The sequence below is a fragment of the Budorcas taxicolor genome, chromosome 9 (genome assembly GCF_023091745.1).
Source record: "Budorcas taxicolor isolate Tak-1 chromosome 9, Takin1.1, whole genome shotgun sequence".
NCBI classification, from domain to species: Eukaryota; Metazoa; Chordata; class Mammalia; order Artiodactyla; family Bovidae; genus Budorcas; species Budorcas taxicolor.
The window spans coordinates 77,844,901-77,862,728 of record NC_068918.1 but is presented as its reverse complement, the minus strand read 5'-3'; the positions used below and the strand labels follow the sequence as shown (position 1 = coordinate 77,862,728).

Sequence of the window (17,828 nt, the reverse complement as noted above, 5' to 3'; positions counted from 1 at the left end):
TATCTTTGACAAAGGAGGCAAGAATATACAATGGAGAAAAGACAATCTCTTTAAGAAGTGGTGCTGGGAAAACTGGTCAATCACTTGTAAAAGAATGAAACTAGAACACTTTCTAACACCATACACAAAAATAAACTCAAAATGGATTAAAGATCTAAACATAAGACCAGAAACTATAAAACTCTTAGAGGAGAACATAGGCAAAACACTCTCTGACATAAATCACAGCAGGATCCTCTATGACCCACCTCCCAGAATATTGGAAATAAAAGCAAAAATAAACAAATGGGACCTAACTAAAATTAAAAGCTTCTGCACAACAAAGGAAACTATAAGCAAGGTGAAAAGACAGGCTTCAGAATGGGAGAAAATAATAGCAAATGAAGCAACTGACAAAGAACTAATCTCAAAAATATACAAGCAACTCCTGCAGCTCAATTCCAGAAAAATAAACGACCCAATCAAAAAATGGGCCAAAAAACTAAACAGACATTTCTCCAAAGAAGACATACAGATGGCTAACAAACATGAAAAGATGCTCAACATCACTCATTGTCAGAGAAATGCAAATCAAAACCACAATGAGGTACCATTTCACGCCAGTCAGAATGGCTGCGATCCAGAAGTCTACAAGCAATAAATGCTGGAGAGGGTGTAGAGAAAAGGCAACCCTCTTACACTGTTGGTGGGAATGAAAACTAGTACAGCCACTATGGAGAACAGTATGGAGATTCCTTAAAAAACTGGAAATAGAACTGCCATATGACCCAGCAGTCCCACTGCTGGGCATACACACTGAGCAAACCAGAATTGAAAGAGACACATGTACCCCAATGTTCATCACAGCACTGTTTATAATAGCCAAGACATGGAAGCAACCTAAATGTCCATCAGCAGAAGAATGGATAAGAAAGCTGTGGTACATATACACAATGGAGTATTACTTAGCCATTAAAAAGAACACATTTGAATCAGTTCTAACGAGGTGGATGAGACTGGAGCCTATTATACAGAGTGAAGTAAGCCAGAAAGAAAAACACCAATACAGTATACTAACATATATATGTAATTTAGAAAGATGGTAACAATAATCCTGTATGCGAGAGAGCAAAAGAGACACAGATGTATAGAACAGTCTTTTGGACTCTGTGAGAGAGGGAGAGGGTGGGACGATTTGGGAGAATGGCATTGAAACATGTACAATATCATATGTGAAACGAATCGCCAGTCCAGGTTCGATGCATGAGACAGGATGCTTGGGGCTGGTGCACTGGGATGACCCAGAGGGATGAGATGGGGAGGGAGGTGGGACGGGGGTTCAGGATGGGGAACACATGTACACCCATGGCAAATTCATGTTGATGTATGGTGAAACCGATAACAATATTGTAAAGTAATTAGCCTCCAATTAAATAAATTTATATTAAAAAAAAAAAATCTGCCTGCAATGCAGGAGACCTGGGTTTGGTCCCTGGGTCAGGAAGATCCCCTGGAGAAGGAAATGGCAATCCATTCCAGTATTCGTGCCTGTAGAATCCCATGGACAGAGGAGCCTCGTGGGCTACCGTCCATGGTGTCACAGAGAGTTGGACACAACTAAGTGACTAACACTCACACACGGTACAAAATTGAAAAGATCAGTGAAAAGGAGATAGAACAAAGTCTCTTCCACTCCTGCCTTCATCCACCCAATTTCCCTTACCAGAGGTAACCACAGCTACCTGTTTCTTTTGTAACCTTCCACATATATTCTTTGAATATATCTAATTATATATATATATATACATGTGGAAAAAAAGAAAGCACAACTGTTAGTCACTCAGTTGTGTCTGACTCTTTGCTACCCTGTGAACCATAGCCTGCCAGGCTCCTCTGTCCATGGAATTCTCCAGGCGGAAATACTGGATGGGTAGCCATTCTTGCCTGGAGAATCCTAGGGACAGAGGAGCCTGTGGGCTGCCGTCTATGGGGTCGCACAGTCGGACACGACTGATGCGACTTAGCAGCAGCAGCAGCCATTCCCTTCTGCAGGGGATCTTCCCGACCCAGGGACTGAATCTGGGTCTCCTGCATTGCAGGCAGATTCTTTACCGTCTGAGCCACTTATTTGATGTTTAGGATTTCATTTCATGATTTCCCATATATATAACATATATTATATATGTGTGTATATGTATATATAATTTTCTCCTTTAAAAAACACACATATTTATGTTTTTTCCTTTAGAAAAGGAAAGCAAATGGCTGCAGGCTATACATAGTGTTTCTGTACCTTGCATTTTTCATTTAACAATATATCTAAGATATAGTTTGTATCAGTATATAAAGTAACAGTTTATTCTTTTCAGTGGCTGTGTAGTGTTTGATTGAATTATGTATCATTATTTATTGAACCAGTCCTGTTAAAGCACAGTCAAGTTTCTAATCTTATTCTTCTGTGTACTATGTGCTCTTCCTATATGTATTGACATTCCCCACAAATGCATATATATGTCATACAAATTCCTCCTAGTAGTAGCATACAAAACTTAGGTAGAATCTGCGTATACTGAAATAATATGGGTTTTTGATCACTGATGCAGTGTTTTTAAAAGATTACACTCTGTCAATTATTCACTATGTAATGCTAAATTTTACTAGGAATTCTAGGATTATTTTCTTTTTCTATATAACACTCCATTTCTCACGGTTCTTATGAATGTTTTCTCCCCACACACACATGTGATAATTGCAGCTTTGTGGTCAAAAGAATCAAATAAGTACATTCAGGAAATATAGACAAACACTGACCTAATGCATTATGGTTCTGGTCCCTTAGTACTGCCAAGTACCTCTTCTGTGGAGCGCTTTTCCTAGAAAGCTAATTTAATTTTGTCATTTGGGATACATATGAAACAAATATAATTATTCATTACAGAGAGGGAACTTGAAACAGAATCTTGTGAAGTGATTTACCCACGGTCAGGTTTACCCAGATTTAGACCAGCCCTGAATCTAAATAGTTTTTTTTTCTCTCTCTCAATTTTCTTTTCTTCCTAACCCATCTACCCACTTTAGAAATAATACTGCCTTCCTTAGTAGTTTCAGTGTAGTTTATTTACAGTAAAGTGTCATAGGAGACATGCTTCAGTTTCTTGTGTGCTATCATAAACATGTAATTTGTTGTTAATCTCAGTTCATGTTGAGATAATTTTATGTATTATGTTTTCACAATTAAAAAAATGAGTGGTATCCTATGCCCTGGGCTTCCCAGGTGGCTTAGTGGTAAAGAATATGCCTACCATTGCAGGAGCTGCAGGAGACTTGGGTTTGATCCCTGCGTCGGGAAGATCCCCTGGAGGAGGAAATGGCAACCCACTCCAGTATTCTTGTCTGGAGAATCCCATGGACAGAGGAGCCTGGCAGGGTACAGTCCATGGGGTCACAAAGAGTTGGATATGACTGAGCAACTGAGCACACATCCTCTGTACCATTCACGGTGCTAAATACTTTTCCTTGTGTGGTGATTCCAACAGCTCTGTGAAATGTTGATATTATTTTCAGTACCTAAATGAAGAGCGTTTCAGAGAATTGAAGTTTCTTACGACTTCTCACTAGAGTCAGAATTTGAATCCAGAACTTCTAACTTTAATCTGTTGCTCCTTCTATACTTCATCCATAGTGAGACTTCTAATGGCAAGCACATGGCAGACACCTTTTCAGGATGAAACCATGCCTATTTGTTACAATTACCAGTGTTTTAACTCTTTATGATTGTTTGTTACACATTTATCTGAAACATTGTCTGCTGGCTATTTCTGTTTCCAGAGCCTCTGAAATTGCCAAATAGATTAATATTGTCTTTGATGCTTACCCCTCTTTTTACTGTTTTTCTCTTTTGTTTAAATACCTCATGACAGTCAAGGTGTATATAGGTTTCTCAATCAAAACACCTGCATACCTCAAGTCGGCTTTATTTGCACAGGCAATCTTGGACCCTTCTGTAGCAGGCCTTCCCCTCTGGAAACATTTCCTCACAGTGGTTGAGGGGATGGGTCAGGCAGGTTAGTCAGCAGGTCTAGGACATAGACAGGAGCTGGATCCTCATCTGATAGAGACTAGGTTTGAGAGTAGAGAGGCTACATGGAATGCTCTCTCCTTTCATGCCGTGCTACGGTAGGCCAGTTAACAGTCTTCTTTTTCTGAAGGAATTGTTGATTTCATTTTTGGTCCTTGAAAACAGTAACGGTGCTCTTAAGAATTTCAAGGCAGAGACAGTTTATCTTTGGTGCTCTCTTCAACCCTTCCCTCTCACGTCTCTTTAGTGAAAATCTACATTTCCTGCTATCCTCTATTTGCTTGGTGCTCTGTTGAGATTTTGAGCAGTGTCTCTTGACAAATCAGAGATCTTTAAACTCTCACTTCTAAACGTATAAGCCTCTTGGATCTCAAGTACAAGTCCTAAGCCCTCAATTTCCTGTGGGCCTAATATTCTCAGACTTAATGGCTCTACTTAAACCCTGCATTATTTTCCAGTGGTTGTATTCTTTGTATAATTTGGGATTTGAAAATTTGGTGTTGTAATATTCATATATATCATTAGGGGGCAGCATATCACTACCTAACTAAATGGATTTCTGATTTCAGTTAAAATAATGGTGAAGAATGAATTACCATGATTCTTTTGTTTTCTTCTCAGCCTTTTATATACTCTGATATATGTGCTTCGTTGCTCATTTGTGTCCGACTCTCTGTGACCCCATGGACTGTAGCCCACCAGGCTCCTCTGTCCATGGGATTCTCTAGGCAAGAATACTGGAGTGGGAAGCCATTCCTTTCTCCAGAGGATATTCCCAACCCAGGGGTCGATCCCTGGGTCTCCTGCATTGCAGGCGGATACTCTACCGTCTGACTACCAGGGAAGGCCCCCCCCCCCGCTCCCCCGCTGCCCCCACCTCGATATATATGCCACTTATAAATTAGTTCTTATGTATTATACCTCTTACAGTTGTTACTCTTGATTAATCAGGTGATTTTTCTAAGCTCTTTTTTCTTTTTTAAATAGGTGGGAAATACACCAAGAGTGATTTCAAGGAGTATGAAAAAGAACAGGATAAACCATCTAATTTGGTTCTGAAAGATAAAGTAAAGCCCAAACAGGAGTATCCTTCACAAGAACTAGTTGGTCCATATGTGTTGACCTTCTGCTCTGGAGAGTACAATGTGATATTTTATGAAAAGACTATAGAAAACAAGGTACCTGAATCCAGATGCTCTGTGACGAAATCAGTTTATCTCTTTTCACCATTTCATATATGTATACTTTGTTTTTTCAATATACTCTTTGTGGTGGGGAGAAAGTTAGGGTTGAGAAATTTTAAGCCTAATTCTTTTACCTCCCTATACTTAGGTTAAGGTTAATACTTATTTTCAGAAGATCTCTAGGTAAGAGTTGTATTTTATATATATAATCCTAATGTTTTAAATTTCTCACAGTCAGAAATTTCTGTATGATAGCTAAGCTAAACCTTTGTGATGGTGGTGTTTAGTCACTAAGTCATGTCCGCCTCTCTGTGACCCCGTGGACTCCAGTGTGCCAGGCTGCCCTGTCCCTCTTTCTGCAGGATACACTCTCGGTCTAGCAGCACATATTTATTGCACTCCTGCTGTGTGCAACAGTTGACTTCTATAGGATTAAAAGAAATCCAAAGACTTGACCCTTTATAGATTTGTCCAAGTTTTAGGTTGAGAAAAGTAAGCAATGAAACATACTTTTCATATGATGTCATTTTAATTTGTTCATTGATACTCCCCTTATAAACCTATCACTCCACACCGTGGTTATTTCTTTTGCAGTTCTTTCTGATGAATGGTTTCATTGTTTCCTAGTTTCTATTGGTGTTTTAGGGATACTCTTTCCCCATACTGTGTAAACATTTTTTTCTCCAGGAATTCATCAAGGAAAGATGAATATCAGATTGACCTGTTGTGTATTTATTTTTTATCGTATTGGCTGTCTGCAGTGCCGGCCAGAGTCAGACACGACTGAAGCGACTTAGCAGCAGCAGCAGCAGCAGTACGCAAAGCGTTGTAAGGTGTTAGAGCTGGATAATGTCTGGAGTGTACTGACATAATCAGCACAAGGGAAGCTTTCACGTGTAGACAAACCAGACAGTAAACCAAGAGTGGTCTGAAAAGATGAACATTTGAGGGCGTGCGATTGAAATCTTAGACTCATAAAAGGTATGGATAGATACACTTGAGGTTTATTCACCAAATCTTAGAAATTAAATTGAGGCAAATCACTAGAAACTGCAGTTGAAAGAGGGGTGTGTGTAGGACAAATGAAAAGAAGGTCACCGTGGAGTGTAAAGTAGAAGGAGCATCTTCTGCCCATGGGTGTTCAGGCTGAAAAGGAAGGCTACCTAGTCTAAGAGTGTTTTACATTCAAGGTGATAGATTGCTAAGAGTCAAGAAAGAAACTAGGCATGCTTAAGAATCAGTACCCAGCCCAGTGCTGTCTAACGAGACTTCCTGCAGTGATGGAGACATGCTGTATCTCCCCTCTCTAGTGCGGCTGCTAACCACATGTGGCTAGCGAGCGTCTGAAGTGGAATGAGGAACAGGATTTTATAGCTTGTTTGATTTTCATTCATCTAAATCTAAGCCACTGCCCATAGCTAGTATCAAACAGTGTTGCTTTAACCCTTTGATGTTGATACAGAAGACAGGCATGTCCTGGTGCAAACCACGTGTTCAGAGAAAGAATATTGAACAAGAAAAAGGAATTCATGAACTTGGCCTAGTGGAATGATCTTTATGTTCTTGGTAATTGATAGGTTTCATTTTAGCAAGACATTTACTGTCTCAGGTACAGTAATAGAGGGACAAAACATATGCTTTCATATATATTTTCACATATATTACTTTATTATTATGGTGAACAAGGGGGATTCTGAAGATTATCTAAGTACTGATAGTCAGAAAGACATGGGATGTACTTTATAGATCATGAGAGAGAAATTGCTATGAAACTATTAATAAGATTCCAAAATAGAAGTAGAAGAGGGAAGTTTAACTTTGCTAGACTAGACCTTGGGAAGTAGTTGGAGAAAAGAGGTCAGGGGGATCACAAAATAGGATTTTGGAGAGATTTGACATCTTCTAAAAGTCTTGATGGTAGTAATGAGTAGAAGATAGTGGATGAGCTAGGAAAGAAGAGATATAATGAGTGTCTTAATATTACAAGTAATTAGCCAATACTTATTTGGTTGTTACATGCCCAGAGAAGTTTAGCTATGAAACATGCCCCCTGCCCATGGGGACCTGGTGTTGTATTTTGGAGTTGGGGGGAAGAACAGACATTAAATAATCACCATTAATTAAATATGTCTAGAATGTTGCAAAGAAGTGCATCTGTGGGATAGTTCAGTTAGTTCAGTTCAATTGCTCAGTCGTGTCTGACTCTTTGCGACCCCATGAACCGCAGCACGCCAGGCCTCCCTATCCACCACCATCTCCTGGAGTCCACCCAAACTCCTGTCCATTGAGTCAGTGATGCCATCCAACCATCTCATCCTCTGTCATCCCCTTCTCCTCCTGGCCTCAATCTTTCCCAGCATCAGGGTCTTTTCCAATGAGTCAGCTCTTCACATCAGGTGGCCAAAGTATTGAAGTTTCAGCTTCAACATCAGTCCTTCCAATGAACACGCAGGACTGATCTCCTTTAGGATGGACTGGTTGGATCTCCTTGCAGTTCAAGGGACTCTCAAGAGTCTTCTGCAGCACCACAGTTCAAAAGCATCAATTCTTTGGCTCTCAGCTTTCTTTATAGTCCAACTCTCACATCCATACATGACTACTGGAAAAACCATAGCCTTGACTAGACGGACCTTTGTTGACAAAGTAATGTCTCTGCTTTTTAATATTCTGTCTAGGTTGGTCATAGCTTTCCTTCCAAGGAGTAAGCGTCTTTTAATTTCATGGCTGCAGTCACCATCTGCAGTGATTTTGGAGCCCCCCAAAATAAAGTCAGCCAGTCCATCCTAAAGGAGATCAGTCCTGGGTGTTCACTGGAAGGACTGATGCTGAAGCTGAAACTCCAATACTTTGGCCACTTGATACGAAGAGCTGAATTGGAAAAGATCCTGATGCTGGGAAAAATTGAGGGCAGGAGAAGAAGGGAACGACAGAGGATGAGATGGTTGGATAGCATCACCAACTCAATGGACATGGGTTTGGGTGGACTCTGGGAGTTGGTGATGGACAAGGAGGCCTGGCATACTGCGGTTCATGGGGTCGCAAAGAGTTGGACATGATGGAGTGACTGAACTGAACTGAACTGAAAAATAAAGTCAGCCACTGTTTCCTCATCTATTTGTCATGAAGTGATGGGACCGGATGCCATGATCTTAGTTTTCTAAATGTTGAGCTTTAAGCCAAGTTTTTCACGCTCCTCTTTCATCAAGAGGCTCTTTAGTTCTTGTTCACGTTCTGCCATATGGGTGGTGTCATTTGCATATCTGAGGCTGTTGATATTTCTCCCAGCAATCTTGATTCCAGCTTGTGCTTCTTCTAGCCTGGCGTTTCTCGTGTGATATGGGACTTATAATAGAGGTGAGGGGTTAGAGGATCCTCAAATGATACTGTAAGTAGTGACATTAAAGCTACAATGAATATGGGTAGATGAGGGCTGAGGAGGGGTACTGTTTTCTTTAACTCTGGTCCATTATTTAAGGAATACAGTTTATATCTTAGCCCAGGACAGTCCAAATATAATCATACACATACACGCAGAATTGAAAGACAAGTTTATAAAATGCTATTTTTATTAGATTCCATGTACTCTGTTTTCTGGTATATGTTATTTTAAAATGCTGGCTTTCAGTGACCCACTAAATGGATTTTATACCCTGTTGAGTAGCAATTAGAAATACTCAGGAGCTCTGACGCACTTTGAACAGAGCAGCATGTGTAGAGCAAACACTGAGGTGAAATCATCGGCAAGGGCTATTGGATTTGTATCTGGAAAAGGAGACTATCTGGAAGGTACCGTGGAAACACTGTTATGTGGACTAAAGGGAGAAAGAAGTTGGAGATGGAGGGGGTAATGATAGGACGGTACAGGCTGGTTAGCTGTCGCCAGCCGCCTTGTGAGAAGCCAGAGGGTGCAGTGTTTCCTACTGCACAGGACATCCCTGAGGGGGCATAGAGCCGTGGCCTGGTGAAGAGAGACGCGAAACTCCAGGCCTGAGGGAAGTGTGTTTGCTGTTACTCTAGTCCCACACGCCACTAAAATAGTTCTGTGTTTTGGGCTTCCCCCTAATCTTTTTTTTGAAAACCACTATTCTAGTCTTGCTGGTTGTAGGCTTTAAGATTATTGTTAGAGAGGTCCTAATAGTTGAACATTTTTTCTCATTCTCAGATATTGTAGTTTATTAAACACTTACTTCTAAATTAAAGTATACATTATTATAATTTTTATAATATATTTATGTGAAATTAAAAAAGATTCACTCATAGTTCTACCATTTAGGCAAACGATACATTTTATTTTTCCTTGTTCCTTTCAAATCTTGATCTTTTATGAAGTTTTATAAAATTATATATAAGTTTTGCTTCAAGCTATTTTAACTTATATTTTTTATAGACACCATGCCAGGTTATTTAACAGCATTCATTTGTCATTGTTAATAACTTCCTTTATAATTCCATGTTGCAGTACTGTGATGTATATCTTTATTATTAGGCTTCTTATTCTCAGTTTCTGTTATTTAAGATAAATCCTATTATGTATGCAGTCGGCCCTCTGCATCTGCAGGTTCTGCATCCATGGATCTCCAACTGCAAATGGAAAATATTCAGCAAAAATATACCAGAAAGTCCCCAAAAGCAAAACTTCCATTTGCTATGGAGGCAGCTAGGTATTTATGTATCATTTACATTGTATTTACATCAGATTTACATTGCGGTAGGTTTTATAAGTAATCTAGAGATGATTTGAAGTGTAAGGGAGCATGTGTGTAGGTTATAGGCAGACACTATGCTGTTTTATATAAGGGACGTGAACATCTGTGGCGTTTGGTCTCCTTAGGAGGTCCTGGAACCAACCCCTGTGGATAGTGAGGGACAGCTGTGCCGTTATTCACTTAACTTAGTGTCACTTCAGTTTTTCATGAATTCTTATTTGAATTTCAACATGATAACTGTTGATATGCCTTGCTAAATTTTCTCCTAGAGGACTGAAATTACACTTAAAAGAAGAATCACGTGAGTGTATTTTCATCTTACATAGCTTCTCTGGCATTGGGGTTTATAATGTCTTAATATTTTCAAGTTAAATATGTGCCTCATTTTCTAAGTTTAAATGTTTTCATTATTGACAAATAGGTTTCCTTGTTTTTTTAATGCTACTTATATTTTTCATTTATGAAATCAATTTTTTCCCCTGTATTTTTTGCCCACTCACCCATTATAAACTGTTTATTTGAAACAAGAGTTCTTTCTATTTTTCCTGCCTATATAATGAAGTAAAATATGAATTAGTTTTGTTTTAGAAATATATTCTATGCTCTGAGATGCTTTTTGCTTTAAAAAGTTGTCTTTAGCCTCATGGCCTCCTTTGTTGACCAGATTCTCATGTTTTGATGTATTATCTGTGTCAGTTCTCACATTTGTCCTTAACTAGCTGCTCCAGTGCCAAATACGAACTTGTACTAGATGAGCAGGCAGAAGACTCAAAGGCAAGTCACTCACACACAAGTAAAAAACACAAGAAGAAGACCCGCCACTGCTCTGAAGAAAAAGAAGATGAGGACTACATGCCAATCAAAAATACCAATCAGGTACGTACTGTTATTCAGACTCAGCTGTAGAGAAAGACGTTTCATCCATCTGTCAATTACATCTTAATGATGTAATTTAGGAATAAAGGTATGCTTCTGAACAGAGATGGATGCGTTCTTAAGATGTAGAACAATTTTACTCGGGTAATGAAACTTTAATTTTGAAGAATATATATAACAGATTATAAAAGATTATTTTCAGAATAACTTAACATGTCATATAGTTCCACATCGTGAGGCAGGAGTGATTTTCATCCCTATGAACACTTACTCATTCCCATCAAAAACAAGTGTGGTTATTGTAAAAAAAAAAAAAAATCCTTCTAATTTACCATGTTAATTTATTACCAGGTGTTATGTACAGCACTTATAGCTCTTGAGGTTTTAGAACCTGAAAAAAACATTTATGCCCTCCCAGAAGGAAATGGCAACCCACTCCAGTATTCTTGCCTGGAAAATCCCATGGACGGAGGAACTTGGTAGGCTACGGCCCATGGGGTCGCAAAGAGTCGGACACGACTGAGCGACTTCACTTTCACTTTCATATGGTATATATGAAATAAAAGCCACATTAAATAAATAGTTAGCTTGATCATCCCCAGAGCTTTCCTAAACAGTAAATTTTCCAAGACAATGATAATAAAAATTCCCCAAAGAAAGTAAATTATAAAGAAAAGAAATCATTTCCAACCTGCAGTTTGGCTCTGAGTTAATTGAAAAGCAGATTACATTACAGCCCCTTGCTCTGGTTTTTACCACTCAAGGACCTTTAAACTGGGCCTGGTAGATGCAGAGGCATTCAGTTGGCGGGGAGGTTGGGGGGTCTCACGGCAGTGGGCATGTCAAGCAGAGACACAGAGATGGAAAGATGCAGTGTGACTGGCAGAGTAAAGGATTTGTCTGTCAGAAGAGCCAGGTTTGGGTTCTTTACCAGCTGAGCCACAAGGGAAGCCCAGATTCCTACATTGCTGATCATTAATGTGACCTCATCATGTGATTTAACTTTCTTGAGCCATGGTTTCCTCCTCTGTGAAACTGAGATAATATTTGTCTCCCAGGCACGTTGTTAAGATTAAGTGGAAACAAAAAGTGTGTGCGCAAACATTTTCTACATTGGCTGTAACTATTATTTTTACAGTCAATATTTTTTAAATCACTTGGAATCATTTCTCTCTGTGGTAAGGCCATTAACTGGATTCACATTTCAGCTGTTTCCTTTTGATGTTTACAAATCGCTTAAAATATTTTCTATTGTAGTTTGAAAAATTGTGTGGTTCCAAAGTGAAGTCTACAAAGTGGCACACATATGGTACCTAGCTACTATCCCTGTCCTCTCCCCCTTTTCTTTTTTCCCCAAAGGTAACCATTTTATGTGTTTTATGCTTTTTGCTTTGTTTTAAAAAATGACAGCAAATGTGTGTTTTATATGTATTAGCACCCTGTTCTCTAGACAGCATATCCTCCTACTCCTTGCTGTCATCCAGCAAGGATCTGATCTCTCTTCTTTCAGTTGCCCTTTTGCTATTTAAAGATTCCCATCATTCATGCCTTGCTCTCTGTTTTTAAGTTACACCCTTGTCAGTCCCTCCAGTAATCCTCACATGAATCAGTGATAGTAACGTCTCTCGCGTCCTTGTAATGTGGGGTGGATGCTATTGTCTCTATTCACAAGAAAGTAAAAGATAAAAAGGGTAAGCTACTTGCCAGTGGTCTTAATGCAGCTAGTGAGTGGTGTAAATCTGGACCTGGACCTCTACTGCTGCTCCTTTTACCTGGAATGTATTCCTGTCAAAATTCTTTCCTAAATCTCCTTCCCTCAAATAGATCCTGCCAGCAGTTTTCTTTCCTAAATCCAATTGTGAATTCTAATGTAGCTTGTCCCGTCGTAAAATATTCCATTGTCATCCAATAGGAACATCTCCCTATTAATTTTTATACTCATTAATTTAGCCACCGATCACCTCAACATCTTTTTTAATGGTAGCTATATCACGTTTCTATGAATATTTAGCATGTTTTCCACTAAAACTCTATAATCATGCCACAGCTCCTCATCTTACACTTGTACATGGAATCCATGATGAATTTAGGCCTGAAATACACATTGATGTGTTTGAGATAATCAGCAGTCTTAAAAAAATCCGAAGATGGGCTGCATTTCAAGTCTGTGGTTCCCACGTTTGCACCCCTGCCTTTCTGTGAATCTTTCTTTATCTTGGTGTTTGATTACTTAAGACTTTACAGTAACAGCAGCAAATGTCCTTCCCTTTTGGCAATAATATTCCAACTTTATCTCTCCCCTCGAAGTGTATTAAAGCAGTTGTTTTTGGTTTTATACTTTGATTTAATAATATAGCTGCACTGATTTTCTTTTCCTTCTAATAAAATAGCATCTATATTTAAGATTTCAGTGGGCCCAATTTTTTTCTGTTATTCTGCTTTTTATCCTTTCAAGTTTAATCTCAAAAGTATTACATAATCATTAAAGGAAATTTTCAGTGCTAGGTAATTTTCAGGTACAGCTCAAATTTTCCTATTTCTTGGTCTTTTTGCTTGGTGAGCTTAGTTTCCTAAGAATGCTTTATTTCTTCAAGTGCTTTGTTTTTTATAGACTGACAGCCTTACTGTTCAGTTTGAAATCTGTTTATAATTTTTCCACCTCGTGTCTTAAATCCAGAGATGGTTATTGTGTTCTTGATGTTTGAGTTTTACTGGGGTTACAGGAAATGAGTACTCAGCTGTGGTTGCCTGGCTGAGAAACATCAGATTGCTTGCCTGTCCTCCTCTGTGGCTTTCATAGGTGTTCAGTATTCTTACAATCGGGAACTCTGTTTTTGTCATTTTAATCATTTAATATTATTTTAGTGATTTAGATCTGACTAAATCTCCAGTTTACTGCCAGAGACCTCAACAAAGGTTGATTTTTTAATTTTTTGACTACTCTATATGGAGTCATTGGCTCAGTTAATTGCGTTAAACTGGCCATTTTATGGTATTCTTTTTTCTTTTTTAGCTGCATGCTTGTTTAATCATGTCTTATTTCTTAAATCTATAAAATGAGTAGAATTTCTAAAAATCCATACTGCAAATAGCTTAGAGCTCATCTCAGTTGTTTCCCTTACCTTAGATATGAAGATCCTGACCCCACAAGCCCATGGACTTATAGTTTAGTAGGAGGACTGAAACTTTAACATTTTTTAAAAATTCAGTCAGATATGGTATTTTTTTGTTTCATTACTGCCCCCTTTTCAGTTATATGTAAAGTTACTGATCAGTTAAATAACTTTCCCCAACGTATGTGCATCTCTAGAGTCTCAGTTTCCTTATATTTAGAATGAGGATAACATTGTATACTCCATGAGCACCAAGCTTCACCTAAACTTTTTCCTTCATGCATACAGCGCTCAGTCTTCCTTGCTTTCAGTTTTCACATACACTTCTTGCATTAGCCTTCTTGCAGCCAACCCAAGCCCTAACTCACTCATGCTTTGAAGCTCATCTCAAGTCCTTTTTAGCTTCTCTGTGAACCTTCACTGATAAATCTAACCTCAGGAGGATTTGTTTGACACCTTTCCTAAATGGCAAAGACCAGTTGAACCTAGAACTGCCTGACTTCAAAGCTTGTGTAGCTTTGAAAATTAAGCCAAGTAGGAGAGGCTTTAAGATTTCAGTCCATTTCAGATTTTCAGCTCCCTCAATTTTTTTCAAAGAATAAAGTACTGATTAATCTTTCTCATTTTAAACACTCCAACCATTTAAGTGCCTCTTGTTATAATAATGTGCTGAAGACTTTATAGGATTATCCATCAGTTAAAACAGTCTCTCCATTTAAGAAGTTTATTGCCTCAACCAGCACTTGCTGTACAGTCAGAATAGTACACATATTCACATTTTGTGTGTGTTACAGGAAGAACAAAAAAAGTCTTTTTCCTAGGGATGTCATGTTTTGCTCAAAAATAATTGGTAAACGTTTAAGCTGAAACACCTACTCACTTTCTACCTCTGGGACTCATACAGAATGATAGGAACTATTAGCATTGTGGGAAATCATGCACCAGTTTATAGGAGGTCTTCCACAAATGCTTTGGCATGTAACAGTCTTGTTAGGTCTGTTTTCCCATACTGCAGTCCCTGTAATAAGCATAATGTATAGTATCTAGACATTATATGGAAGAATTGTGAATCATTTCCTTAAAATCCAGTCCATAAGCATGGTATTCATCACTTGGATTTTAAACCTTGACATTTGCATCTACTGTAATAATGTCTAAGGTAATAGAGCTGGGCACCTGGGAGTGCAGTCCTCAGAACTTCCCCTTTCTTTCGGGAAATCTTTTAAGAAAGTTGAATTTTATCAATTATTCTTGGAAGAGCATTGGCTCTGATATCTTTAGATTTCAGCCACTTACTGAGAGACTCGTTTAGGTCGAGGATAAGACATGAGCAGAGACAGAGTTGTTGTGCTGTAACTAGCCCTTTTCTGTATGGAAAAGTTACTTCCGCTACTTGAGGGGCTTCTCTGGTGGCTCAGGTGGTAAAGACAGTAAAGAATGCACCTGCAATCCTGGAGACCTGGGTTCAGACCCTGGGTCAGGAAGATCTGCTGGAGAAGGGGATGGCCACCCACTCCAGCATTCTTGCCTGGAGAATTCCGTGGACTACTGCTATTTAGTTATTGAGAATAGAAGTAAATGTACCCACTTTGTCATATTTGGGGCAATGAATTCTTTTTTAAAGAACTGTGTCAATAATGATTTTAGTAAAATATTTATCATCTATGTTAATAATGATTTTAATAAACATTTAGTCTAAACAGGAAACTTTATTTAAAGATTTAGAGAGGAGCTGTTATAAAAAAAAAATACTTTAAAAACAATTGCTCAGTCCCAAGTATTCAGAATCTATTTTGTTTCCTCTTTAGACTGATTGACCTGTCTGAAATCTCTTTTGGATATGTTATTTAAATGATGTCTTCTTTATAGCATTCTTAATGGGGATTTTAGTAGTTTCATTGTAGATGAGTGATGGAACCACATTTTGGGGGAGTGGGGAACGGGGGAGTAGAACGATGGCTGTGCATAACCAGAATTCTTGGTATTACAATTTTGCCCAAAGACTTATTTCAGCTGGGTTGTTTCAGTTCCTTGTTTTTAGATGTGATCTTTCAGTTCAGCTGAAATAGTAGATACAAAGCAGTGAGATCAATGAGAAAATGGTTAAGTCTTTTTCTGAATTATTTTTGCTTTTTTAATTTACAAGATTCTTGGCAAGAGTGGTAGTGTTCAAATTTGACCTGTTAAAACTGCTTGCTAATGGGGGACATGTCTTAAGTTTTGTGAATTGATAGTACCTACAAAATGATTATTTTACCGTTTCACTTATACCTCTCTCTCTCTTTCTTTGATAGGATATCTACAGGGAAATGGGCTTTGGTCACTATGAAGAAGAAGAAAGTTGTTGGGAGAAGCAAAAGAGTGAAAAGAGGGACCGACCTCAGAACCGAAGTCGTAGCCGATCTCGAGAAAGGGATGGCCACTATAGTAACAGTCACAAATCCAAATACCAGGCAGATCCCTATGAAAGAGAAAGGAGTAAAAAGAGAGACCGAAGCAGGAGTCCCAGGAAATCCAAAGATAAAGAAAAATCCAAGTACAGATGAAAGTCGAAGAATCAGACATGAGTGCTAACGTATTTGCTCTTGTATAACTTGGAGTACCAGATGTTCAGATTTTGTGTCAGAGCAGTTAAAGACTCTGCTGGTTATTTTTTTTCATAGTAGGATTATGGCCCTTTTAGATTAATATTGATTGTGTAGGGCGCTGAAAGACAATAAAGAGCATTTTCTTTATATACTTTTTTACACTAATTTTATTGTTATACATAAATTAGTAGTTTTCATTTTTAAAGTCTTTCATATTTTCAGTCTTTATCTTTAATGAAGTATTTCATACCTGTAAAAATACACAATCATGTATATATAAGGTATAAAGAATAATAGATGTCCATGTACCAATCAGCCAACTTAGGAAATAAATATTGCTGGCGTTTTAAAAGTGCCCTCTCCTCAAATAATAATTATTTTGAATGTTGTGTTTGTCGTTCTCTTGCTTATTACAGTTTTACAACATATGTAAGTATCCCTAAATGAAGTACTAAATTTTGTATTTTTTTTGAATTTTATATAAATCATATAATGTGTGTTTACTTCTGTGACTGGCTTTTTTCAACTTAGTGTCTTCTAAAAGTCATTCATTTTTATTGCTATACAGTATTATATGACAGGTCTGTAATTTATCCATTCTTCTGTTGATGGATGTTTGGAGTTCTGGTGGGTTTTGTTTTTGTTTTTTTTTTTTTTTTGCTGTTGTACACAGTGCTGCTATAAACATTCTTTATCTAGGAGTAATTTGCTTGGTCATGTGATATGGATGTTTTCATATTTATAAGATAATGCCAAATTATATTCTGCAGTGGCTGTACCAGCTCATACCCCGAGGCACTATTTGAATTACCTTTGTTTCACATGATAATATTTCATATCATATCACATCTAGTACTTGCTAATTTCAGACTTTTTACTTTTGCCAATCCAGTGGCTGTTACGCAGTATATTATTGTAGTTTCCAGCAAGGACACTACTATTATTCTTAGATTTGTTCTTCTATATAAAACGTTTTTTTAATTCTTTTTCTCTGGTTGCTTTAAAGGTTTCTCTTGATCACTGCTGTTAAGCACTTTGATGATGATGTGCTTGATACAGTTTTTGTTTCTTGGTTTTCCCCTTCATGTTTCTTCTGCTGGGACTGTTTATCTGTAGGTTTATGGTTTTCACCAAATTTGGAATTTGGGGCGCTTTTTCATTAATTTTTTTTGTCTCTGTCCTTCATTTCTTTCCCTCTGGGACTGTGAATTGTGTGTTAGGCCACTTGCAACTGTCTCACAGCAAGCACTCTTATGCTCTGTTTTGTTTTTTGTCTTTCTTTTCCTCTGTCTTCCAGATTGGTT

The 17,828-nt window shown here is 38.1% G+C and overlaps 1 protein-coding gene across 1 annotated transcript in view; it reads left to right on the top strand.

Annotated features, from left to right (window-relative positions):
- Window positions 1-16,593, top strand: part of PPIL4 (peptidylprolyl isomerase like 4) — a 34,424-nt gene extending 17,831 nt beyond the window's left edge. Inside the window, 3 exon segments of the mRNA XM_052645886.1 lie at window positions 5,045-5,141; window positions 10,676-10,823; window positions 16,231-16,593. Coding sequence (XP_052501846.1) covers window positions 5,045-5,141; window positions 10,676-10,823; window positions 16,231-16,482 — 497 coding nt within the window. The 3' untranslated portion in view covers window positions 16,483-16,593.
- The last annotated feature ends 1,235 nt before the right edge of the window (window positions 16,594-17,828 follow it).